The following is a 26,334-nucleotide window of genomic DNA, read 5'->3' as shown; positions in this document are numbered from 1 at the left end:
ACATGTAAGTAATTGATGTGGTCTGGTCGTTGCGGTAGCCACAACAATAATATAATTCAGGATAGTTAATATTTCTTTAAATCTTTATAGCTGCCACTTTTAAAGATTTAAGGTATTATATATCGATTTCAAATATTTGCTAGGATGCTAACACAAGTATATGTATCGCACAAGTAGTATAGGGATTACTTCGCTTAGGTTGGAGGTGAAGCGTACTTCAACTCTGTAATGGCTCCTAAGACAACAATAATATTTTCTCGATTGACTCCAGCTCGGATGTAACTTCCCTAACGTTATTCCGAGTTGGTCTAGTCTTTTTGTTTCGGTTAGGTTGGAGGAAAATTTTACTTCAACTCCGTAATGGCTTTTAAGACAACAGACGACATTTTCTCGATTAGTTCAAGCTTGAATGTAAGTTCCCCAGCAGTATTCTAAGTTGGCCTAATCTTTCTGTTGAATATCTTGAAAACCCCACGAGAGTCAATGATCAATATTTGACAAATATCCAGCTGAAAAAAATCAATGTTGAGGTTGGTAGCTTGAATTCACAGCTATAAATTGAAAATACATCCACTAATCCCCAACGAGAGTTGTAAAATCTTCAGCTCAAATTCATCTCAAATACAACCTGATCCATATTGTGCCTTAAGTATCTTTGCATAGACCCTGCAGATTTTGTTGATCGTTTCAGTCAACACCAATACGCGTGGTGTGCTTGTTCAACACACCACACCTATTAGGGGTCTATTTGTTGACCTAATTTTTGGTGAAGCTCAGTCAATATTTTGCTTGTCGAACAATTCTGACTTGTTTGTCGCGTCATGCGTGAAACTGACTTGAGTTGACCTGATCATCGACGAAGTTGTCCAAATGAACTAAGATCATGAAACGGACCGCACAAGCGCATTCGGAACATTGACTTTACCCGGGAAAGACACTCATATCAATATGGTTTCGCGAAGGAGTCGGTAATGTGTAAATCAACGTGTTTAAATTATATAATGAAATAAAAAAATAAAATAGAAAAGAAGAGGGTTTTAAAATACCCATCGCATAACCTAATCCCCAGATCCTCTCTCTTGATCGTGAGAGTTCTGAAGCTTTCACTCTTATCTCGTAAGAAACCCTAGCCCGAGCCTCCCTCATCGCCACCTTTATCGGCCCTCTTCCTTGCGCTCGAGATACACTAGTCCTCGTTCCTTGCCGGTGAGACCTTCATGCCGCTGGTTAATTCCATAACCGAGTTTCCTACCTGAGAGAGAGCCTGCTTCGACCATGCCTCCTCTGCCCTGTGAACCTTGTCGGTGTCTTCCTTCTCGACCGCAAAGCATGCGGTTGTCGGAGCTCACTTCCTCGTCAAGACCCCCAGCAACCAACCACCATCTTCTTCGTCTTGGTCGGCCACACTCTAGCTTTCTCCTCCTTGTTGTTGACATCTAGCCAACCAACTCCTTCGTCGGCGTCCAGTTCACGATGAAATAGCCTCCCTCATAGTACAACCCCAAATTTCGCACTCTCCTCAGCGCATTTGGCATTTCTATTGCATGTTGCAGGTGAGCTAACTCCTCCACCTCATTGTCCCTTATTTTCGATGATTGGAAACCTCGTCGGAGTGATCCACCATCGACGGACAGTGAAGGTACCGATGTTTGGGGAGGCATGGACGTCTTCCACGTTGAGGGAAAGATCTCTGCCAACGCTCTTCACGTCGGCATCCTCGTAGGTTCTCCTTTTTCATCGTCGTCGAGTAACCTCTCTCGCTAGCTCCCATCTTCCCTCGTTTCTGTGGTTTGTTACGAGGCACGTCAGCACATGGGTTCCCCTTCAACATAAAGAGAACACATCCACAACTGTCACGATGGTGAGATTCTCGAGTTTCTAAATAGCCCTAGGGTTTAGTTTCGCTAGGTGTGTGGGTTTGATTGCCCACACAGGGTATGTGCACCGGCGTGAGTCGGCGCTGCGACATGTCTATGTGATGGATCATTGATATTCCTAGAGTGAAACTTTAGGTTAAGATTTTCCATACATGGCCAAATACCCCTTTGCGAAGCTGAGTGTTTCTTTTTTTGTTGTGAAACTTAGCACATGTCCTACGGGTTGAAGTCCCTTCCTCCCCTTGCTTTGGATTCCCCAATTATCCTTTAAGAAATTGGGAGTTTGGTTTTGCAAAGTGAGAAAAGTTTGTAGTTAACTCACTTTGCAAAATGTTGAGGATTGGTGAAATGGGAAAAGCTTTGTAGCTAACCCATTTCACAACCTCGTGGAGAGTTTCCCCCTCAGAATCTCCGGGGAGAAACTCTTCACATGCCTCACCGAAGCAGGAGGTAGCTACGCCACACATTAATGTGTTGAATCCTTAGGTTCCTAAGTGAGAGCATTATCACGGGTCTAGTTTGCTATCGACATGATTGTTTGCATGCTTTGAGTTACATATACTATTTGAAGCATGTTGCATGTCACCATTGCTTTGACCGACCACTCTAACCCGGTTGACATCTCACTTTGCCTCGATTGGTTGTCCCGGCCTAGTCAGCATCTCACTTCTCCTCGATCAGCTGCCCTGGCCCGGTCGGCCTTTACTTTGCCTCGATTAGCTGCACCGGCCCAAACAACATCTCACTTTGCCTCGACGGGCCATCTCGACCGACTGCCCCAGCCCGGTGGACATTTCACTTTTGTTCGATCTGCCGCCCCGGCCCGATCAACCGAGCATTTTGGTTTGATCGGCCATCCTGGCCCGGTTGACGGGCTACTTTAATTTGACCGGCCACCCCGACCATGTCAACCGTGCACTTTGGTTTGACCAACCACCCCAACTCAGTCGACCAAACATTTTGGTTCGACCAACCACCACGACTCGACCGACCGATCACTTACATGCTTGTATGCTTTTTGCATTATTTTGCATGTGTCTGTTCGCCTAATTGTATGATGAAATGCATCTCGTATGTGTTATTTTGCATGATTATTATCATTTGTTTATGTTGCACCTCTTCAGGTCACTGCCTCCACGACATACCCAGTTGTGGGCCCCTGCCTCCACGGCACGCCCATCTTCGGGTCACTGCCTCTACGACAACTTTTCTTCAGGGCAATGCGTCCACGGCACACCAATTTTTTATGAATCACTGCATTCATGGCATACTCAGCTTCATCACTTCTATCATATGTTTGTTTGCATTTGCATGCTTGCATGGATAATGAGTCATACTCGATAGGAGAGTGACTTTAGTGTCAGTCACAATGTCTTAACAAACATTGCTTGCCGGGTCGATTCCGGTGAGCAATGTGAGTTAAGTCATCGGGATTGACACAAGTAAGGCAATGTTAAGGATCCGTGGGATCTAACTTGTATCACCTTGCATGTTACAGGCTCGCATTTAATAACCCTTATTTTAAAACTAAATAAAATTAAAAAAATATTTATTATATATCACTACATCCACCATAATTTTGAAATTACACGTGTAACTAAGTAGGTCGTATATAAGGCCAACTCTTTTCAAAATCCACCTTGGGTGACACCCTTTAAATTCATTGAATCTTTAGGGTGGGGTCAGTAAGGCAACCCCTCCGAAGTCATACTTTACCCGGAGTCTGATCCTTCACTTAGATGCTGGTTATGACACTTTCTTGTTAGATAGTGTGTTAGGATAGGGGTTAGAATGCTAGGTAGTCCTTTTTTATGCCTTTGACTATTATTGTGTGATGTTTTTTTGCTCCTTCGCTAACTATGCGTCACTTTTTTCGCTCTTTTTTGGTGTGCATGCATGTTGCATATGCATGGTAGTGTATTAGGGTGTTCCTTTGCAGGGAGTCGTTCCTATTTACATGCACACACACAAGTACCACTATAGGGGAGCATATAATGGTTTCTGATCATTTTGCTTGCAAGTGCTATTTAGCTCCCCCACTTATAAGGCATGGATTATTGTATGTGTTACATAGCATTCCCCGCTAACACTTGTTTTCATGCTGGTTGAATCATTTTTTTTTTTACTTTTCCTATATACTTTTTAAAGTCCTAGGAGAGTCCTGTAGCAGAAATAAGATATGAACATGGGTTTTGAGGTGTTTGACATAAGAACCACATGGAGAGGACCAAGAGCATATGCTCGTGCCTGTATTTTAATTCTGCATTTAATATTGATGTATAGAATTAGAGACCGGACATGTATATGCGAAGTTTGACTGTTCTTATTTTTTTTTTGGCATATATTGCCGACCCAGTGACACTGACCTACTTATTATTTTATTTGGCTTATTTTACATTCTACATTTGCATTTGTATGTCTGCATGTTTGGATTGTTTTTCATTATTTATTTATGTGCATCTGGAGTTCCACGAAAATTATAAGCTAGGCTCATTAAGGACCCAAAAATTATAAATTTTCCTCTTAAGAAAACATGCATAAAACATTCAAGATAAATTAAAATTTAAGATTAAAATATTCAGGATTTTCAAAGCCTGTTTTTATTTTCATGCATGGCCTTCTGGCTTATTTTAAAATGAGTTGTATAACATGGCTATAACCTAATTCATATTAATAGGGTCTTCACAATAATTAAGGATCGCTCTAGATAATTGCATTCATATCTGCATGTCTATAGGAGGAGCCCCCGTACTTCTCCAACCCGACTAGCCCATCATAGATTTCTTCTTGGGTGGTTGTCTAGTATGTCAAACGTGTCTGGAGGCTCCCCGACCCAAACGGGGTGTAAGTCCTTTTATTCGGAGTGTTTCCAAATTTGTAGTTGAACCTTCACCTCTCTTTCTTTCCTGAGGCATCATTGTCATTTCGACAGGTGTAAGTCCCACCTCTTGGAGCTCTAACTTATAGTCATAGGACAAAGTTTTCTTCCTTTGACCTTAGGGCTACCAAGATCTCTGTGGATAATGCAATTCACGGGTTGCTGACCGGGGATCTCAGGACATGTTGGGTCGACTACATTCACGACCAGGTAGGCTTAGTGTCTTAGTAGCTTAAGATAACGGGTCTGTAGTACTCTGACTTGGCTACCTCTATCTCTTATGGATTAATCCTCCCTTTCCTTTGATTACCCCTGTTGAGCCCTTTTTCTTCTATTGACTTTGTTGGTATCATCTTGACGGTCTGATGTCGATGAGTTGTCACTCGTTTAAGATACCACAACTTGTCATCTGCCCTTACAGCCTGGACGTGTTTTGATGTATTGGGGTACCCCCGTTAAGATGATTATTAGTTATTCTATGGTTATCATGTGCTGATAAGCTGCTACTTATTTGGGATGTGAGATACTCACTCTCTGCAAATGACTTAGCCAGAGCTTTGAAGCATAAGAGCGTTCCTACACGGAATAACCTCCCTTTAAAATCCTATTTTCTCAAGTCTACGATAATATAAGAGAAACATCTTTTATCGTAAGTATTCTTGGGTATTCCCAAAGATGTAATTAACCAAGTGGTACACGCCCCATTGGGAGTGCTCTTAACCCCAGAACAGGCATCTACTTGAATCTCTGGTTATTGGTAGCCTACGTAGGTATTCTTTCGCGGATATTGGTCTAAGGTGCCTTCGCCCAATCTCATTTATGCAGACATACTTGACATATCCTTGTGAGGTGTATTGTATGTAGACTCTCCCCGTTTTGTTTTTTTTTCCTCGTGGTTGTCATCTTTGTTGTATGTCCCTCTTTTCCGGTTCCCTTCTTCTTCAAGTCATTCATATAATTTGAAAGAGATATTTATTCGGAGAAGGGAAGTATACGACGATCGACAGGCTGACGACTCTTTAAAAAAAAAAAGAAAGAAAGAAACATAATGAAAAACACTACTTACTCCCAAGGAGTCTTTCTAGTTAAGAATTAATTCACTACTAACTTTTCATCGAGATTTGCCTTTTGGGCTCATCTTTTAGGGGTATGAGTAGAGCATTTATCTATCACTAGCTCTAAAATGGTCTTCGTAGTGAGGAGTGTGTCTACTACTAGATTCCCATTAAGAATTGGTTCTTGGGCTTGTCTTCCAATGGTATGGGTGAAGACCTTGTCTGTCACTACAAATGTTTGATATTTCGTAGTCTATTATTTAAAGCACATTCACTTGACTAATGTACCTTATAACAAAAGAAGTTGATGGGAATCCACCAAGAATTTTTTAGCCATTTGAGGTTATTAGTTGAAGCTAGATAATCATATCCTATGATAGAAGAGGTTGGATTGGATTCATCTTGTAACCAAATAAACCCTAAATGAGGTGTTACAAAATATTTTGTATTTCTAGAAGCTGAGTTGCAGGTCAAAATAGACAATAGTTTTTCTTAGAGATATGATTGCAATCATATGCAAGAAATATTTTTGCAAATTTGCTAGTTATGGTTTTTGAATTTGTTGTCTCCTAATGGGGGTGTTTTCTACACAAACTTATAAAGCAACTCACGTATCAAACCTTGAAGAGATCAGCTTCCTTTTCAAGTTGAAGAGGAACTTCAATACAATGAGGGAGTGCAGAGGAAATGCTTATTGTGATCATAATTGTCCCCCAATCTAAAAGTTGTTCTTGAAGATTTGATGTCTGCATGATACGTGGGATGAATACTCCCACAAAAATCATGTATGGAACTTTAATATGAATGATCTTTCAAGATTGTAGTGAAGGTTGCCCCTCCAGCCTAAAAAATGCTTCTTGTAGATTTGATGTCTGAATGGGATGTTGGAAGACTACCCCAATACAGTCATGCTTTGGATTTTAATGTGAATGGACTTTTTTTTATTATAGTGAAGGTTATCCTCTACATCAAAAAATGTTTTAGAAATGATACTCAAGAGGTGCAGAGGAGGTTCATCCACAAGCTGGATGGTGTATATCATTGAAAAATGAAGTAGGGTTTTGGCATCTCATACTTAACGACTAGGTTGAACGAGACTTCATTTCTCACATACAAAGACAAACTGTTGTGTGTTAGAAAGTCCACAATGGTAGAGTAAGTATATCATTGAAAAATGAAGTTGGGTTTTGGCATCTCATACTTAACGACTTAGTTGAACGAGACTTCATTTCTCACATACAAAGACAATTTGTTGTGTGTTAGAAAGTCCACAATGGTAGAGTAATTATTAGCAACTTTTTTTTGCATAAAAATTCAACACACACTTAGGTAATTAAAATAGAGGCATGTAAAGTTTTAACGTGGAAAACCCTGAAAAGGGAAAAAAATCACAAGACTTAACCTAATTGAAATAATTCATTATGTAATGGTGAGTACACATGACCACTCTTCTTTTGAGCTAACGAAGATAGAATAACAAAGTTCATGGACAATGTTATTTCAATAATAATAGTCGATATCAGCCGCTAAGAACATAGTTGATTGTTATGGAGGAGTTCCTTGTGAATTTTGTAGACAATGGTTATAGCACTAGTTTTTTTAGAGATCAGAGTTAAGAGTTGTGGTAGAAGTGGGTCATATGTGATGTAGATGATTGCTTTAGGAGCATCTATTAGCTACAAAGGTCATATTAAGGAGTTGTAGTAGCATCTGTAGGCCGCAGAGGCTAATGTTGAGAGCCACATGAGCTATGATAATGTATGTAGGTTGGAGTGGCTGGAGTTAAGAGTTATATGAGTTGTGATAATGTTTGTAGGCCACAAAGGCCAAGATTGAGTTGCATGGGTTGTGGATCAGGTTGGCTATAATTGGTTATGTAGAGAGCTTCGAAAGTCTAGAGAAATTCATTGTATATTTAGCAATGCAATTATAAGCAGCTATTGCAGGGTGTGTTGAACACCATCTTTGGAAGGCATCATTGCACTATAAATGTGCCTTATCGTTTCACCAAATTTCAGATGTGTTGTTACACCGAATGTGGGGCAAGTCATTACACCATATTTAACGTGAGTTATTACACCATCTTTGGGATGCATCGTTACACTGTCTTCAAGATACATCATTAGAGCGTCTTTAGACTACGTCACTACACCATCTTTGGGGTCTGTCATTGCATTGGTTTGTAGGATGCTACATTATTCCAAAACAAACGACATGATTTCATAATGCAAGTCATGATTCCTTAAAGAGATTTTGTTGCAACAAACAGGGGATGGTGAACGGTGCTCGACGACTGCAGGAGTGGGTGGAGTTCGTATTACCTTCATTGTAGTAAATTGGACCTCAACCCCTCCTCTAGACTCCAGTCATCATCTAGTTCAAAGTCTAGGTACCCTTTCATGAAAGGGATAGGGTTCTATTTATAGAGCCTGGAAGATGCTTCCCTACTAATAAGGAATCCAGACCACTCAATCAGACAGCTCAGAAAGATTCCCTCAATTGGACAAAATTTTATAAATATTTTAGTGCCTTAGCAAAGTTGGAATTGAGTGATCTAGGCCTCGTTGGATTTGCCCCATCGAGTTGTTTGCTTCGACTAAAAATTTGTCACTTCTGGAACCCATCTGACCTTCTAATTAGGCACTAAATTCTTTCCAAGCTGGCTTAACAACTCGATTTGGGCTTGATTCGACTTGGATAGGACTAACTTCTGTATCATTGTGTTGTCTCATCGAGCCGGTCAATTTGACTATAAGTTTGTTGAAATTAAAATTTTAAATGATTTTTAATTGAGGTTTAAATTTTACTTGCTCAAAAAATTACCTCGAGATACATGTCGATGATAAAAATTTGTGGATGTATATCACATCTAAAGAGTTTTTTTCATGAAGAAGAAGCAAACTGCATATTGTCCATAAAATTAGTTAGAATTCACATTTTCTTTCTTTGAATATCAAAAATATTGCAACCATTAAATTCATTTTTTTCAATGCAATTTTTTTAGCCAGCAACATAATTATTTCATTTTATATACTTATTATTTGATTATGTTACTTGGAAATTTAATTAACTTATTTTACTGAGCAACAAATTATATTGGTGTATGTAGTGTTATTTTGATCATGATACTTAAGGTGATGAGGTACTATACTTACTTTATAAAAAAATACATTTTTCTTATCATATATATGAGTTTTATTATTATTATTTCTTATAACTAACTAAATTCACATTAATTAGCAAAATATTTTCTATTTTCTTAACTCATCACATAATTATAATGCCACAAAGGCATCCTGAATTAAAAATCTAACTCTTAAATTTTATTTGCAAATACATAAAAACTTATGCACTCTAATTGCATATAATTAATATTTATTAATGAAATAATTAGAAAATGCTTACTTTTATTATCATAGCTTATCCTTTTTATCTTATTTCTATTAATTTATTGCAATTTGAAAATCTTCATATAGAAATTTTATATGGTGATCCCTTTCCCATACTCATGCGTTTTTTTTTTTTTTTTCAGATAAATACAATTTATATTTACCTTGCATTATTTTATATTTAATTCTTTTTTATCAATAAAAATAAATCTCAAATTATAGAATTTAATTTAAGTTAATTATATAATAAAAATTTTAATTGAATATTCATATATTATATTTAACTTCAAATTAGTTCATGATGACCCACCCAAGGTTTTCACTTATAATAATTAACCATTTTTAAGAAGATTATTATTGGATCATGATATGTTTGTGAATCCATACTACTAATATATTGAATGAAATCATGAGAGGTTTGAGCTAAGAAAAAAAGGTAAGAACTGACAAAACGATCTTCTTTTAGTTAGGGATTCTTCTCTTGCATAGCAATGGTCGCATCAATTTATAGAGGGGTTAACTTATGCATAACAAATCAACTATTTATTGTTTTCCAATCATAAAGTATCTTCCATCTCCACTGACTTCTACTTGTGGCACTACTATTAGTATTATCCTTGTCTATGTAATGAATAATCATACATTATAAAAGTTTTTCCTCAATATTTGCAGTTTGTTGATGACGTCTTTTTCTATCAATTTGGTCATGGAGTGAGTTAATCTTCTTACAGGAATAAATCTGATGGAGAGCTCTCCAACTCGACCTTTAGGATGACTTGGATTTCATTAGTGAGTTATCAAGGTGTCTTAGTCTGGTTCAACATCTATTGGTAAATTATCATAGTTGATGGATCCAAATTAACCTGGCATAAGTATCTATCTGATTCGGCAAGTTGTCAGCTCTAATATATTGTACTCACTTTGAACATGAATTATGAATTTTTGGTCATACAATTATAATGTTTCACTATTCCGTAACGTATATTGGGATTCTGCTATGCAAGTTGTGACTCCGCATGGGATTTCGTGGAAAGGAGCAAATGGTGGGTGGTGGTAGTAGATGATGGTCGATGGCTGGTGGTTGATGGCGATCGGCAACTACAAAAACGAGAAGTGTTTTCCGAATTTTTAATATAGAAATGTCATAGTGTTTCACCCCTACTTCTCCCGACCCTTCTTTGGGTTGAAGTCTAGGTCCCCTCCCAAGGGGGGGGCAGTGTTCTGTTTATAAAGTCCAGGTTGCAAATAAGAAAAGAATCCAGACTACTCTGATTAAAGAGTCTGGGGAGATTTCCTCGATTAGACGACATTTTGTAAACATTTAAAGTTTCTTAATTATGTCAAAAATTCAAAATTGAATGATATTTGGCTTGTTAGATTTGTCTCGTCGAGATGTTCAATTCAACTGTAAGTTTGTCAAATTTGAATTATGTTTGACCTTCCAAGTATGTACTAAAAGCATCCAAAAATATTTATGGGCTTGATTTGACTCAGGTTAGACCAATTTTGGTATCATTGGATTCTTCTCGTCGATTGTATCAGTTTGACTGTAAGTTTGCTGAAATTGGATATTTGATAATTTTTAAATGAATTTTGGCTATTTCTTGCTAAAAATATTGCCTCGAGATTTGTGTCATATGATAAATTTGTTGATGAAGTATCAAAATTATACTCAAAATATACTAAATTGATGATTTTATCTTTAAAATATTTGAAATATTTTATATTTTATATTAAATAATTTCTTATTATTTCTCTTCTAGTTGTTCATTCTATTTGTTATTTATCAAAACAATATCTTAAATTATATTATTTTCTCTCTTTTATATTTAAACTCATAAACTTAATGTCAAGCTCGAGCTCGAACTTGACAAAATTAATCAAACTTAAGCTCAATCTGAGGATGTCTCGAGCTTGACTCAACTCGTTTACACCCCCAATGCCCACATCCCCATACTTATGAGTTTTTTTTTCTGCCAAATACAATTTATATTTACCTTGCATGGTTATTTTTATCAATTAAAATAAATCTCAAATTATAGAAGTTTTTTTTTAAGATAATAATATATTTTATATTTTAATTGAATAATCATATATTACATTTATCTTAAAATTAATTGGTGATGACAAAAAAAGTTGACTTATAATAATTAATTATTTAAAAAATATTATTGTTGGATCATAATTTGTACGTGAATCCATACTACTAGATGTGTGCTAAATAATTCGTGGCGGTAGAGTAATGGATTATCGTTTTAGCGTTGCACGAGGATTCAACACACACTCAGATGAAAATGAATTAGCATGTGATGACACCAGAAGTTTTTACGTGGAAAACCCGTAAAGGGAAAAAATCACGGGGTCTGGCTCAGTTTCTGACATAGTAAGAAAATCCACTATAATTTGATGATTACAGATGTTCCTTGTCCCACAGACATAATTTGATGATTACAGATGTCCCTTGTCCCACAGATAGAAAAGGATTACTAGATTTTCCAAGATACAACGTCGAATGACGGCTCTGGTTAGCAGTGACGATAGTTGATGACGATCGATGCTAATCGACAGAGGTCAGCGGTGATCGGTAGTGGTTGACGGTAGTTTGCGGTGGCTGAGATGATGTTGAACTTAAGCTCCTTCTCAAAGCCTCAAGTTCTCTCTCAAACCTCCCTCCGTCATGTGAGAAAGTGAGGCTTTATTTATAGTGTTATGAGTGCAATTAATGCAAGAATATGAACCATTTTTATCGGACGGTCCGGATAGCTGTTTTTGATCAGATGGCGTTTGATGGACATTTGAGTGTCTTAACGATGCCAGAATTGAGCAATCTTGAGCTCGTTGGATTCTTCTTGTCGAGACGCTCGATTCGACTATAAACTCGTTGAATTCGACATTCATTTGATCTTTTAAAAGTGTCCAAAAATCTTTCAAAAATGATTTAATCGCATTATTTAATTGCTTTATCTGAGCTTGATTTGACTTGGATTGGACTAACCTTGATATCATTGGGTCATTCTCATCGAGTCAGTCAATTTTACTATAAGTTTGTTGAAATCGGAGCTCTGGATGATTTTTTATCAAGATTTGAATATTTCTTACTCAAAATATTTCCTCGAGATTCGTGCCTGAGGATGAAAATTTGTTGGCGGCGTATCACTACTAATAAAATGGATGAAATAATGAGGAATTTGAGCTAAAAAAATAGGTAAGAAAAATGAGAAAATGATCTTCTTTTTCTTACTCGGGACTCTTCTCTTATATTAGAATGGCCGCATCACTTTATAGATGGGTTGGCTTATGCATCACAAATTAAATATTTATTATATTCTATTTTTAGCAAACATAAATCATTAAAAAAAAAATTTCTCAATTATTGTTTGTTGGCGACGCCTTTTTGGATCAACTCGGTCATGAGGCGAGTTAATCTTCTTAGAGAAATAAATCTGATTGGAGAGCTCTGCCAAACTCAACCTTGGAATGACTTGAATTTCAATGGCATCTTATTGAGCTGCCTTAGATTGTTTTGACATGTGCAAATCATCGGAACTAGTTATTGGCTGCACCCCCCTAATTAAACCGATCGATCGATCGATTTAGCCTGGGCCATCTATCCGGTTCGATGGGTTATCCCCTTTAACATCTCGTACTCACCTTGGACCTGAATTATGAAAGTTCGGCCCTACAATTATATTGTCTCATAAGGTTTAGATTATGGTTTTAAAATGCTTTAGAATTGTTGAATCAAAATCCAGCGTAATATAATGTATTGAATTAAAAGGTCGCGTTATTAATTTAAAAGAATATGAATAAAATAAATTAAATTAACAAGGTTGTGTTATTAAAGTAAATGAATATGAACAATAAGTCATGTTAAAAATAAATTAAATTAAATTACATTAAATAGGTTGTGTTATTGAACTAAATGAATATGAATAAAATAAGTCTCAATTTATGAAAAATATTACATCAAGACTCCTGATATAGAGCTACTTTAGGAGTCCACTAACATACGGACAAGTGGCTTCAAGGAAACGCGCACGCATTTTTGTGATCCGGCCCGGTAACACATGAGAATATTCCTCATGTGTTATTTTGTGTTATTCAGGTGTTATTGTGGTGGTATTCATGTGTTATTGTTATTATAACACCGGGAATATTCCCAGAACACAATAACACATGAATACCACCACAATAACACCTGAATAATGTGAAATAACACGGAAGGAATATTTTCCTAGGCTAAATCGATTTTTTTTGTCACCTTCATGTGTCCCCATATCAGTAAATTCTGAACGTAGCCGTTAGAAGTCATTTGCCCTCAATTTATATGGAAAAGATATCCGTTGTAACATTCTTAATTCCAATCACAGCTTTATAATGTTTACTAATGTCAATTAATAAATGAATATTTATTACGTCAAAATCAAGGACTCTTCCAAGGCTGCGCATCAAAATGTCAGCTCTTTAATCATACATATTAATTGGTGAATAAATATTAATGAATGAACGATTATTTATTTTAGCAAGCATCAAAATTTGGGATCTAATCATTGTATTCCTTTATTTATTTAGCTTATCAAAATCTCATCTTACTTAATTTTGGATATTAAATAATGAGCGAATATTAATTTTTAAATGAATATTTTTTTCACATAAACAAAAAATTTTGAAGTCTGCCAAAATTTTGTTATGTTTGTCCATTAAGTAAAAATTAATTGCATTTACTTCTCTGTCAGTATAATTTGGATTATTAGGGTTTGTTTGAGACAGCTGTAAGAATAATTTATTGATAAGCTGATTAAAAATAATCTGTTGATAAGTTTGATATGGTAGCTATTACAAATTTTTATTTTTAAGAAAAAGTCTGGCTGTAGCCAGAAAACTGTCACCGCAACTAGATTGACGTGGTGTGAAAATGCTATTTTCAGCTTTTTAAAAACTCACAAGCTGTCAAAATGCAGTTTACCCAAACAGGTCAGGTGCACTTTCAAAATGCAACCGCACTAAATAAGCTGCCCCAAACATGCCCAAATAATTTGTAATTTTGTAAATTGTCAAAATACTCCCCTAATTGTTTACATGATTTCGTTGTAGTTTATAGAAGTGTCGTATTAGTCCCCCATATTTTTAAATATCGACTAAAATAGTCTCCATTAATAACTATATACAGTGAGGAATTTGAGGATTAATTTGAAAATTGTTTCAATTATGAGACTAAAACAATCCCACGTAAACACTCTAGAGTTTATAATTTCCAATGCAAAGACCTCGTCTTAAACTCTTTCTCGAAATGTTGAAAGAATTCTACTTATTTATACCATCAAAAATATTTCTTCTTTACATTATTGAGTGAAGATTATCGATCCTTCTATCTTCATAAAATCATATTCAACATTATCATATATTAATTCAGAGGTAAAATCTATGTTTGTACTAAGTGCCATCTTCTCTCTTACTTATAAAATTTCTCACAAATGTTGTTATGATGCATCCATCTACATGTGAGATGCATACATTTTAATCCGGCCATCTAAACTTCTTTGCTCTTGAAGAAGAAGCTAATTGCATGGCAATAAATTTTTTCATTTTATTTACTTCTCCTTTGATTATAGTGCTAGGGTATTTAATTAAATTATTATAGTCAGCAACAAATTACATTGCTTTTGATTACTAAACTTTAGAAGATAATATAATATATATATTTAAAAAATAATAATTTTGATAAACATGTTTTTTAGTTTTAGTCTTAGTATTTATAATATCTAATTAAATTTACATTAATCAGTAAATTAGTCTCTGATTCTCCTATTTTATCTCATAATTGTAGTATTAGTTGTAGTATTAAGGACACATCTTGAATTAAAAAACAGATTAAAAATCTAACTTTTAAATTTTATTTGCAAAAAAAGAAAAAACATAGGCTCTCCAATTGCACATAATTAATATTTTTAATATAATTATTAGTTTTATGATCATTTCTTATCTTTTCATCAATTTCTACTAATTTATCGCAATTTCAAAATCTTTCTATAGAAATTTTATATGGGGCCCATTTTCAGATATTCTTGAGCTCTTTTTTTCCCTACCAAATACATTTTATATTTAACTTGCATGATTTTAATGATGCGTAGTAATTTTATCTTCTCGAGTGCAATTTGTGAGTGATGGCTCTTTCAAATAATTCGGTCATGTGATGAGTTAATCTTCTTAGAGGAATAGATCTTATGGAGAACTCTGCTCGCTCGATCGTGAGATGAGTTGGACTACATTGACAAGTTATCGAGCGATCCTTCCTTGATTTCACTTCTATGTGCCATCATCATATGTTAGTTATTAGTTATACTCCCATAATTAAACCAATTGATCGGTTGAATTGATATAGCGTATCTATGAAGCCCACTCGACGAGTTCTCTCCTTATCTTTGAACCCAGTCTATGATTTTTTTGACCATACAATTATAAAATCCGCACACTCATATGCACTTTAATTCATCTTTTTCCATTACAAATTCTAGAATTTAAAAATTGACCATCTCGTTAAATCCTAGTTTATCATTATGAAATTCAGCCTTTTTAAAATCCATAACTTTATCTTTCAATTTATAATTTTCAAATTTAAGCTCTTTTCTTTAGATTCCGACACATTGTTTCCAAATTTTAGCTTTTTGAATGTATGATGGCCTCAGTAAATGCACATGCACAAATTTTACTCTAAAACTAATACTATGAATGATAAAATTTTAATAATGCATAGTAATTTTATTTCTTTTGAAAAAATTTATTGTACATATTTTTCCTTATTATTGTAAATTATCTAAGAAAAATGAATATTTCTGTAATTACCATGAAATTAATATATTAAATTTTACAATGAAAATCGTATATCAACTATATATATATATACATTATATATATATATATCATTTTATTCTAATTTTAAAGTTTTCACTATATTAAAATTAAGATTAAAATGTTAATTCGTATTTTGCATGTTTATGAAAATTTAATAGTTTAATTGTAACTCATAAATATAGGAATTAAGGATCTGTTTGGGATAGTTGCAGCTTATTGAATAATCTGTTGATAAGTTGATTAAAAATAATCTGCTGATAAGCTATGTGTGGTAGCTATTATTAATTTTTATTTTTATTTTTTTGGAAAAAGTCAGACCGTAGTCAGAAAGCTATCACCGCACCTAAATATATGTGGTGTGAAAACGCTGTTTTCAGCGTTTTGAAAACACATAAGTTGTCGAAACTCAGTTTACCCAAACAGAACTGGTGTGTTTTCAAAACGCCACCGCACCAAATAAGCTGCCCCGAACGAGCCCAAAGTAGTTAAATAAAATAGTTTGCATGCATACAACTCAAGTCATACGTTTTATATACAAACTAAGTATACCTTTTCAAAAATTAAAATAATTGTACTTTTAGGTGATATGAAAGATTTGCCTGGTTTAAATGTAAAAAATAAATAAATAAATAAATTTTAGATATGTTAATACATATGAATTGTGTGCTGTGTATGTAAATGACCCAAAAAAAAAATGGATGATCAATTTTTAAATAGCAATATTTCCAATGTAAGCTAATGAATGAATTTTATCTAATCCCAGCCGTTAATTTAATCTCGCAGCAAACTATCCCGAATCTCGATAATGGAAACAAAACCCCAAGAAACGGTCGAGTCTCTACTGGAAAGCTGGGCTCCTTTCCCTGAGTCAGCAGCATCTGTCGCCGCTTGGTCGAAGGAGAACGTACCCGACCGGCAGCCATCCGAATTGGATTCAATCCCTAAATTACCATCGCCGCCGCAACCGCCAGCTTCTAACGAGTTATCGGCGCAGGAAAATGCATTCAGATTATGCCGGAATTTCTTCGACGCCGAGTACGGATCCGACAAGGAAGACTTGGAATTCGACGAACTGGATGATGGGAAGAGTTACGATTTCTTCAAGGGGCTTTTTGATGAAGCAGCCGATTTGAGGGATCTTTATCTAAGGGATACGGCAAAGGGGGATTTCTACTGCCTGGCTTGTAGGGCGATTGGGGAGAAGCTGTGGAAGAAGTTCTTCGGATTGTTTGCGGTCGCCCAGCACGCCAACTCTGTTTCTAAGACGAGGAACACATCGGTGCATCGCGGTTATGCGAGAGCGATCTGCGAATTACTTGGTTGGACAATTGATCCGTCCAGGGGTGTTCTTTTCGGCAATAATGCAGTTGACACTGAGCATCAGGTGAGTTTGAATTTTTAATCGGTTCGATCTGATGTACGAGTTTGATTTATGTTTTTTGTGTTGTTTGGCATGATTCTATACTGATTTCTGATGACCAGGATGAATTAGCTCTGAAGTTATCCATGGAGAATGCTAAAGAAGATGCCATAGGTTGTTCTTAGAGATGATTGTAGATTTCTCTTGAGGAGCAATGCTTCGTGATGATTATTCTACAATTTGTTTGATTGGCTAGCTTTAATGGAACATTAGAATGTGAAATATTTTTCTCAGGATAATTATCTATTAGAACAATAGCTAAACTGTTTATGTTGGCTTGCTTCAGTCTTCATTGAGCCTGCTATTATTTGGTTTTTTGATGTATTAAATTTACTGCATAGTTGATACAGCAATTTTGATGCTTAAAAAATGTGATGGTATTAGAGCTTATTTATGTGATTATGTTGATCAAATTTAGTGTTAGAATCTTGATCTCTTCAGTGAATCACATTTAAGAAACAGAGAGTAATGGAGCGAGGGCGCAGTAGAGAATTGGTTCTCTTACGTATGACTGATTAACCTTCTATTATAGAAATGACCTTTATATTTATAGGCAATGAGATATAAAGTGATAAATTATATGTTTGCCCCTACTTTTATTGGGACTTTACAAGGTATTTTAGGCATAAAAAATAAATGAGGCTAAGGCTCGACTACCCTATCCCTCGGTCGGATGAGATCTGTAATCCTCAGATCTCCAAGGTCGTTCGATTGATTATGTTGAGTCAAGGAAACATGTCATCTCTTTGGTCATTATGTCGTCCAGACTTCGTTTTGTTGGCTTGAGTCAACCAGTCAGTTGTTTCGGTTCGGTTGTCGACTATGGACCCTTGGATGAGAAACTTATGTTGTGGGGATGAAACTAGATTGTCAGGCAAAGGGTAAATCATCATAATCAAACAAATAGTCACACCTTTGACAAGAGATTCATCTGGAGTGTTCAAGGGGTGTTTTAGTGATGATAACTTTAGGTCTTCTGAAGATTTTTGGAGACTCCTTACTAATTTGGACGAGAGTTTGATTGGTTCCTTCTCTCGATTTGGTTGGTCTCGATCTTGACTTGGGCAGCCTTTGTTTGGCTGGCTCCGAGTCTTGCTCCGAGGTAGATGTAGCTGGTCAAGTAAATCCTTTGGTCTTCTATTAACATGTTTCCTGATCTCCTTTCGATGGATTATCCTTGACCATACTTCTATCTTTTAGTCCGTTTAATTCTCTTGAGATTTGTGCCGATATATTTCTATCATATATAATTACTTCCTTGATTCTTTTGCTTCTTGAAAATCATGTTGGGATAAATATAAGAAAATTTAATGCAAAACATGGATTCATTTTTTCTCGTATTTAGTACTTTATGTTTGAATAAAGATGAGTTTTTTATTGATTTTTGCAAAAAGTTTGTTTGACTTCACTTTTTTATCGATTTTTGTATTGATGTGATTCGAGTTCTTGAAATTGACTTGTGGCTTAGCAGTGGCATTTGAACTTCCACAGGCCCTTATATAAGGCTTGAGAGTTGGATTTTTTCCGTGCATTCAGTTTCTCTTCTTCTTTTCCTTCGATCGATTATTCATGTTCACTCTTCTAGCTTTTGCACGAATGGCCAACAAATATTCTCTAAAGCTCTTTAGGAAGCTTCCGTGGTGGAGCGATCCACTCTGACTTTGGTCGACATTGCATCACTTGAGAAGCCCAAATGGTTAGCTCCCAACCATAAGCTTAGGCTTTGGGATTGAAAATAGATTTAACCGCTAATGAATCTACTCCAACTATAATCAGTTTATGGTTCTCAGTTCCCAACATAACAGAAAACCTTTTTATATCACAAAAATAAAAGTATCAAGTTTGTCATAATTTTAGTTTTATAAAGCAACGCTAGAGTCAGGGGATAAGTAAAAGAGAGTAATAATCCACACTGTTAATTTTGGTTCCATCAACATAAATGTTTACCCGGTGGTCCGTTTGATATCATTTCTTAGCTATTATTTCTGAAAATATACTTGTTTAGTATAATTTTTATGTGTTTTTAATCTTTTTATTAAAATAAATCAAGTTATTTTTAGAATAAATAGAAGTCTCGCCTAAAATATTGAAAAGTGTTTTAGGCAAACAACACCTCAAAAAATTGATTATCTTTAGCACCAACTAGACCACACACAATCAATTCAAAGAGAAACCTCCCAATCAACACAATTCACCCAAACAGGCACTACTCTCCTCATCCTAAATGATAAATATATGGAAATCTGTCTAAATTCTAAGAATGATTGAATCCCAATACACAACTACAACTTCCCTTACTTAAAGAATCATTAAACTAACCAAAAAAAAATAACAACATAAAATATAACATGGTAAAAAATTGTGACAAATGGAACCAAAAAGTTACAAAACATGAATCAATAAATTAAAGTAGGGAAATTTGTGCAGCCAAATGGGAAAAAAATAAAAAAATAAAAAACGATGAAATTTGTCACTTCTACTTGGTGTTGGAAGCGAAATTGTTGTGAGCAGCAGATACATACATTAGGCTCTGCAATCCCGGCTTTAGATCCATGTTATAGAACTTCTCATACTCTCTTCTGTCCCCCGCTTTCTTCTTCACCTCCACCACCACAAGTGAAGGAGTTAGCTCAAATATCTCTGCGGCTATCGTCAATGGCCCCTTCTCTCCCTCTCTGGTCCCTTCCAAGCTCACCATGAAGTCCTTCTTCCTCACACTGAAGCTCACCAACGTCGCAATCTCCTCCAATTTTGATATAATCACAGGCACGGGCTCCCCGGATATAAACCTTGCCTCCTCCCCGCTCTCTTCAAACAATCCAGAAAGATTAAAACTTTGCGAGAAGGATATGATGTCGAATGCATTCAGGCTCGCTGGTCTTGGAACCCCCATCATCTGATTGTTATTAGAGACGGAAATGGCCGCCGGGCAGGAGGCGACAGAAGTATCGGAATCGCAGCCAGAATCGGAGGTCTCATCATGCCGCTGCTGGGATCGCGGAGTCTCCGTGGCATTTACAGTCGGCGAATCAACAGTTTCATCTAGGCTGTGCAGCTTGTCATTCTCGATGTAGAATCGAATATGGCGGAACCCCTGTTTGAACCAGACATTCTCCATGATTTCAGGAATGGTGATCCGCGACTGGGGATTCGTGTCCAGGAGGCGAAAGAGAAGGTTGCTGAGATCGGTGGAGAACCATTTGGGGCATCGAAATTCCCCTTTATAGATTTTGCGGTACATTGCCATGATGTTCTGGTCGTGGAAAGGGAGATAGCCAGCCATAAGCACAAAGAGGATGATCCCGCATGACCAGACATCGACGCTGGCCCCTTGATATCCCTTCCTGGTGAGAACCTCCGGCGCGACATACGCCGGAGTTCCGCAAAAGGTGTGGAAGAGCCCGTCCAGCCGAATCTGATCAGAGACCGCGCTGAGCCCAAAATCAGAGACTTTGAGATCCCCATTTTCGTCAAGGAGGAGGTTCTCCGGCTTGAGATCTCGATGGAAGACGCCGCGCGCGTGGCAGAAACCAACGGCCGATATCAGCTGCTGGAAGTATCGGCGAGCGGCGTCCTCCTTCAGCCGGCCTTTGGCGACTTTGCTGAATAGCTCGCCTCCGCATACGTATTCCATCACAAAGTATATCTTGGACTTGCTGGCCATTACCTCCAGGAGATGGACAATGTAGGGATGGCGAACGCGGCGGAGAATGGCGATCTCGCGCTTGATGTGGGCGACAAGACCGCTCTTTAAAATGCGCTCCTTGTCGAGGACTTTAATGGCGACGGATTCATCGGTCTTCAGGTTCTTGGCGTGGAAGACTTTGGCGAATGTTCCTTGCCCCAGGAGCTTCAGCAGCTCGTAACGGCCGAGGATGAGAGCCCCTTGAGTCTCCTTCTTGTTAGTCTTCATGGCCGGCAGCGGTGGCTGGCTGACCGCCGCCGGAGGAGCCAGAGCTCCTCGGAAGGGAGACGCTTCGCTCTTCTGCGTTTAATTATGGTTTTAGGGGAGGGGAGGGAGGGAGGAGGCTGGCTCTAAAGGACGCGGTAGGGGAACCGGAGATGACGGAGCCGTTATGGTTCTGCAGCTTTGATGGTCGGAAATTCTATAGAATCTCGGGAGCGCCGTCAGGGGGAGCCGTTATGGTGTGCGGTTATCGTCGAGTGGTGTGCATCGAGTTTTTACCATTTTTGTTTCGAAATAAAGGGAATGTATTTTTCGTGCTGTTCGATTCTAGAAATAGTTTTTTTTAGAAAAAAAAAATAATTTTAACTTTTTTAAGGACAATTTAGCTGTAAGTTTTTAGGCTTCTTAGTAAAAAATTAGTGATTATGGGCCCTTTTTTGAAAATACTGTCTAACCGTTTGGTTTGTGCGTTTTTTAAAATGTTGTCTGCCGCGTTTGAGTTTTAACATTAAACGCAGGCAGCGGATCGACTCTCGTAGTCAACCCACGGGCAACGCACAAGCTGCCACAAACAGACTCTTTTATATCTTTAATATCACAATATAAGAACTGCCGAATAATTTATCAATTATAATTTAGCATTTCAGAAAATAATAATTATTTTTAAAATTTCAAGCATAGGGTGTGAAATAAATTCGATGCATTTGGAAACTTTATGATATTTAATTGATTGTAAATTAAATTGCTGGAGTTAGATGATTTTTATAGTGAATCAAATTTTATATGATCTAATAAAAATTATAAACCCTAAATCATAAATCATCAATGGTAAATCATAATCTCTAAACTCTAAATATAGACCATCTTATGATGGAAATAAAATGATTGTTGAGGCATTAGAGAAGTTATCATGAGATTATTACATGTCTAAGAGGTTATTCTTCTCATGCTAGGGGAGAAATAGAAACCAAAGAAAGCTAGTGTTGGCTTTAGCAAAGATGATGAATGTTAAATTTATCATTTCTCTTGACCCAAGCGATCATTATTATTCTGTGATAAGCTTGTAGCCTTTGAGCAATGTACTGTGTTTATGATAAAATAGTTGAAACTCATAATCCCTTAGCTTGGAACAAATCAATTAAATATTATATTTGAGCGCATAAAAAACTCACGATAGTTTTTTTTAATGTTTAACCGTTCACATTGTTATATTTTTTTTTTCTGTCTTGATGTTTATTTGAGCCCAGTATCCACCAAATTTAAAAGTATTTAATTATATCTTGTATCAAAGGCTTAGGCCCTGTTTGGCGCAGCTTATACATGTATGTGTGGTGGCGTGTTCAGAACGCCGCCCACGCGTTTGTTTCGCGCGTTCGTTCGGTGGCGTTCTGAACGCAGCGTCCCGCGGATCCATTTTTCTTCATTAGCCGGATCGCGGGGTCTCAGCTGCGTTCGGCGTTGGCTGTTGGCGTTAGGACTCGAATTCCTTCTTTTTCCCTTGGTTAGCATCACTCTCTGTTGGCGTTAGGGCTCGATTTCATTCTTTTTCCCTTCGACATATACTCTCCGGTAAGATCTACGATTGTTTGTTGTTGGTTTTTTTCGAGATACGCTCTGGATTTGTAAGTTTTTTCGAGATATGCTCTGGATTCGTGAGTTTTTTGGATCGGTGAATTTTTTTCGGTTCTTCCCCATATGTCTGCTTCTATTGCTTTGGATCTGTGAGTTTTGCAAAAGTAATAATGAGTTTTGCAAAAGTAATAAGGGAGTGCAACTGCAATACCCAACTAATACCGGTAAGATCTACGATTGTTTGTTGTTAGTTTTTTCGAGATACGCTCTGAATCTGTAAGTTTTTTCGAGACTTTCGAGATATGCTCTGGATTCGTGAGTTTTTTGGATCGGTGAATTTTTTTCGGTTCTTGCTTTGGATCTATGAGTTTTGCAAAAGTAATAAGGGAGTGCAACTGCAATACCCAACTAATAGAAGTATCACTGATGGTATACTTTTACATATATTCGGATCACCACTCAGATCATTGTCAAGAAGTCTCTACAATGTTATATTATTCCTGGTTAACACCATCTTTTTCACCTTTTTCTTAAGGTTTTTTCTTGATTTGACATCTGTCTCGCAGAACTCCCATTTTTTACTTGCTTAACCCTTATTACAAGTGTTATATCAGGTGTGCACACCATAACCTATATTAATGATTCAATTGTTAACGTATAAGTAATTTTGGTCATATTTTTATCTTGTTAGTTTCAGTTTTTGAGAGTTTAAAGTGGCTTACTAAGGAAGTGTTTACATGTTTGTTGTAAACTTGTTCTTTTAACATAATAAACTCGTGCAACACTTTCACAATGTCAAGTAATCGGAAATAGCTTCAATGTACCACTTATTTGGTCTTGAGCATAGTGCTTAGATTCTTGGCAGTCATCTATGCAAAACTACTTTCACAATCACTCTTTCAATTTATTGGTTTTACTAATGTTTATTCTCTTCAAAAAAGGATGTATATGATTTTGTTGCATCACTATTGACTGATACAATTTGGATTTGGAAAAGGAGTATCTGTATTGAATGATACAATTTGGAACATTCTCGCATCTCTATGTCCCGATTTTGTTGGTTCAAATCGTTTTATGTATTTGGGCTTTCTCGTTTGTAATGCATTTGTTCTTGAGCATAGTGTTTTGATTCTTGGCAGTCCTCTATGCAAAACTCCTTTCACAGTCACTCTTTCAATTTATTGGTTTTACTAATGTTTATTCTCTTCAAAAAAGGTTGTATATGATTTTGTTGCATCTCTTTTGAATGATACAATTTGGATTTGGAAAAGGAGTATCTATATTGAATGATACAATTCGGAACATTCTCTTCATCTCTATGTCCCGATTTTGTTGGTTTGAATCGTTTTATGTATTTGGGCTTTCTCGTTTGTAATGCATTACTGCGACGTTGTTTGTAATGCATTACTGTTCCATGGTCTTTCAATTAATGTTTACCTTGCAATTCTTTTCGATGGGTTGTAATTGTAGTTTATGGTTGTTGAATGGATTTGCAAAAGAACATGAATGTCTCACATCTTTATGGTGGGTTGAATTTGTTGTTTACGGTGGGTAGAAAAATGGATTTCTAGTTCACTTATTGCATCAAAAAAATGGATATGGAGTTCATGTTGGGTAGCAAAATTGATTTGCAAAGAAGCATGATTGGCTCACATCCTTATGGTGGGCCGTATTTGTATTTTATTTATTGCCCTATTACATATTCTATGGCTCAGCATTTGATAAATGACTCACTTTATACTTTTAGCATATGCAACCTTCTCATGTAATAATTTGTAGGATTTTGGCTATGTCCCGCCGATGTGATGCATTTAGCAAATGGGTATATGGTGTTGAGCCAAAGAAATGAAAATTGTGGTGTAATTTGCCTGCGGTGTAATTTGAGACAGGCCAGCTCATTGACAATTTTTTTTGAGATTACGGATAATCCTAGCTTTGTTGGAATTTAAATTGAAGGACATGTATTAGAATTTTCATATTACACATGTATTTTATATTTGTAGTCCTCTCCAGTGAGAAATATAGCTTTGTACGATTAAAAATTTGATAATAAAACATGTTCGATGTCTTACTGTGGATGTAGGTCTTTGACCGAACCACATAAAAAATAGGTGTGTTTTTTTTATTCTTAGCACTTTTTTAGCATTTATTTGCACAATTGTTGGGTAGTTGAGATAATTTGATTATTATGTGATACTTGCAATTATTTGTATAGTTCCACAATGGGTAAGACATCTGAAGGGGGTCCCTCTGCAATGTGGGATAAAGAAGTCACCAATATATTTTGTGATCTATGTTTAAAAGAAATTGAGCCGAGGAGCAGGCCTACAACGTACTTTAATAAGGAAGGCTGGAATAATATTGGTATGAGGTTCAAAGAACTGACTGGCAGAGATTACGACAAGCTTAAATTCAAAAATAAATGGGACCAATTAAAGAAGGAATGGAAAATATGGAAGGAGTTGAAACGTGGATCTACAGATCTGGGTTGGGATCCGATTAAACGGACAATTGATGCTCCCACTGAATGGTGGACTGAGAAATTGGAGGTAATTATATATGTACTCTGTTATTTCTTTGCTTTTCAAATTGGTTTTCATTTGTTTTTGTAATTTTACTTGCTTAACTATTCGCTTTAAAATGTTATGTCATAAGCGGTACCTGCAGCAAAAAGGTATAGACAGTGCGAGATTGAGCCGGAATTTGAAGAAAAACTCGACATAATGTTTAAATGTATTGTCGCTACTGGAAAATTTACTTTCAACCCAAGTGAAAGTACCTTTTCAGGGATGCCAGATGAATTTACCCCTGAACCATTGACACCTGATGAAGATGTGTGTAGCATTAATCAGAGAGATACGAGGGACTCTAGCACAATAAAGAGGCCCAAGGTTGCTAAGAAAAATAAAGAGAAAAAACATGTTTTGAACACCTCCTTCGATCGTTTGATTGAAGCATTTGCAGATCTACCTATCTCTGATGCAAGCATATTAACTGTCTGAGGCTTTTGCTTTCTATTCCTGAAGTTGTTGCAGATAGACGATTTCACGCACAGTGTGTGAAAAAACTTGATGATTCAACTAGAATGAAAATATTCATGGCGCTTGAGCCTGAAATGCGTCTTGAATATTTGCGGGTTTTGTTCGATGAATGATATTTTTTATGGATTCATTATGTATCAGCACTAATTGAACTTCTACTTATGTTGTTTTATTTTTAATATATGTTTGTCATTCTATATGTGTCATTCTACATGTGTAATCTTTCTATATGTAGCAAATGAGAATTTTTATTATTAGCACAATTGTTAACATTTTAAATTGTTGGATGGTTGAATATTAATGTTTATATTTTAAATCATTTAGGATGGATCCGCAACGTGAA

General features: G+C 36.3%; 3 protein-coding genes across 3 annotated transcripts; 2 read left to right on the top strand and 1 right to left on the bottom strand.

The window, feature by feature from the left end:
* Positions 1-16,856: 16,856 nt before the first annotated feature.
* LOC110039026 lies at positions 16,857-17,768 on the top strand. Its single transcript, XM_020743966.1, has 2 exons — positions 16,857-17,435; positions 17,534-17,768. Exons 1-2 carry the CDS (start codon positions 16,857-16,859, stop codon positions 17,594-17,596), a joined length of 642 nt encoding a protein of 213 aa, XP_020599625.1. The 3' UTR covers positions 17,597-17,768.
* Positions 17,769-19,820: 2,052 nt separating this feature from the next.
* LOC110039029 (CBL-interacting protein kinase 19-like) lies at positions 19,821-21,669 on the bottom strand. The gene has a single exon (XM_020743969.1). The coding sequence runs from the start codon at positions 21,382-21,384 to the stop codon at positions 19,948-19,950; it is 1,437 nt and encodes a 478-aa protein (XP_020599628.1). The 5' UTR covers positions 21,385-21,669; the 3' UTR covers positions 19,821-19,947.
* Positions 21,670-25,172: 3,503 nt separating this feature from the next.
* On the top strand, positions 25,173-25,952 carry LOC110039025 (L10-interacting MYB domain-containing protein-like). Its single transcript, XM_020743965.1, has 3 exons — positions 25,173-25,499; positions 25,618-25,624; positions 25,738-25,952. The coding sequence occupies exons 1-3, from the start codon at positions 25,173-25,175 to the stop codon at positions 25,950-25,952; spliced, it is 549 nt and encodes a 182-aa protein (XP_020599624.1).
* The last annotated feature ends 382 nt before the right edge of the window (positions 25,953-26,334 follow it).

This window comes from Phalaenopsis equestris, unplaced genomic scaffold (genome assembly GCF_001263595.1).
Source record: "Phalaenopsis equestris unplaced genomic scaffold, ASM126359v1 Scaffold234857, whole genome shotgun sequence".
Classification (NCBI taxonomy): Eukaryota; Viridiplantae; Streptophyta; class Magnoliopsida; order Asparagales; family Orchidaceae; genus Phalaenopsis; species Phalaenopsis equestris.
This window is presented reverse-complemented; position numbering and strand designations above follow the sequence as displayed.

Bases quoted from the DNA above. Each gene is read 5' to 3' on its own strand.
- LOC110039029 (XM_020743969.1), bottom strand. From the start codon at position 21,384: ATGAAGACTAACAAGAAGGAGACTCAAGGGGCTCTCATCCTCGGCCGT.
- LOC110039026 (XM_020743966.1), top strand. From the start codon at position 16,857: ATGGAAACAAAACCCCAAGAAACGGTCGAGTCTCTACTGGAAAGCTGG. The intron at 17,436-17,533 runs GTGAGTTTGAAT...TCTGATGACCAG, and splicing joins CAGTTGACACTGAGCATCAG to GATGAATTAGCTCTGAAGTT.
- LOC110039025 (XM_020743965.1), top strand. From the start codon at position 25,173: ATGGGTAAGACATCTGAAGGGGGTCCCTCTGCAATGTGGGATAAAGAA.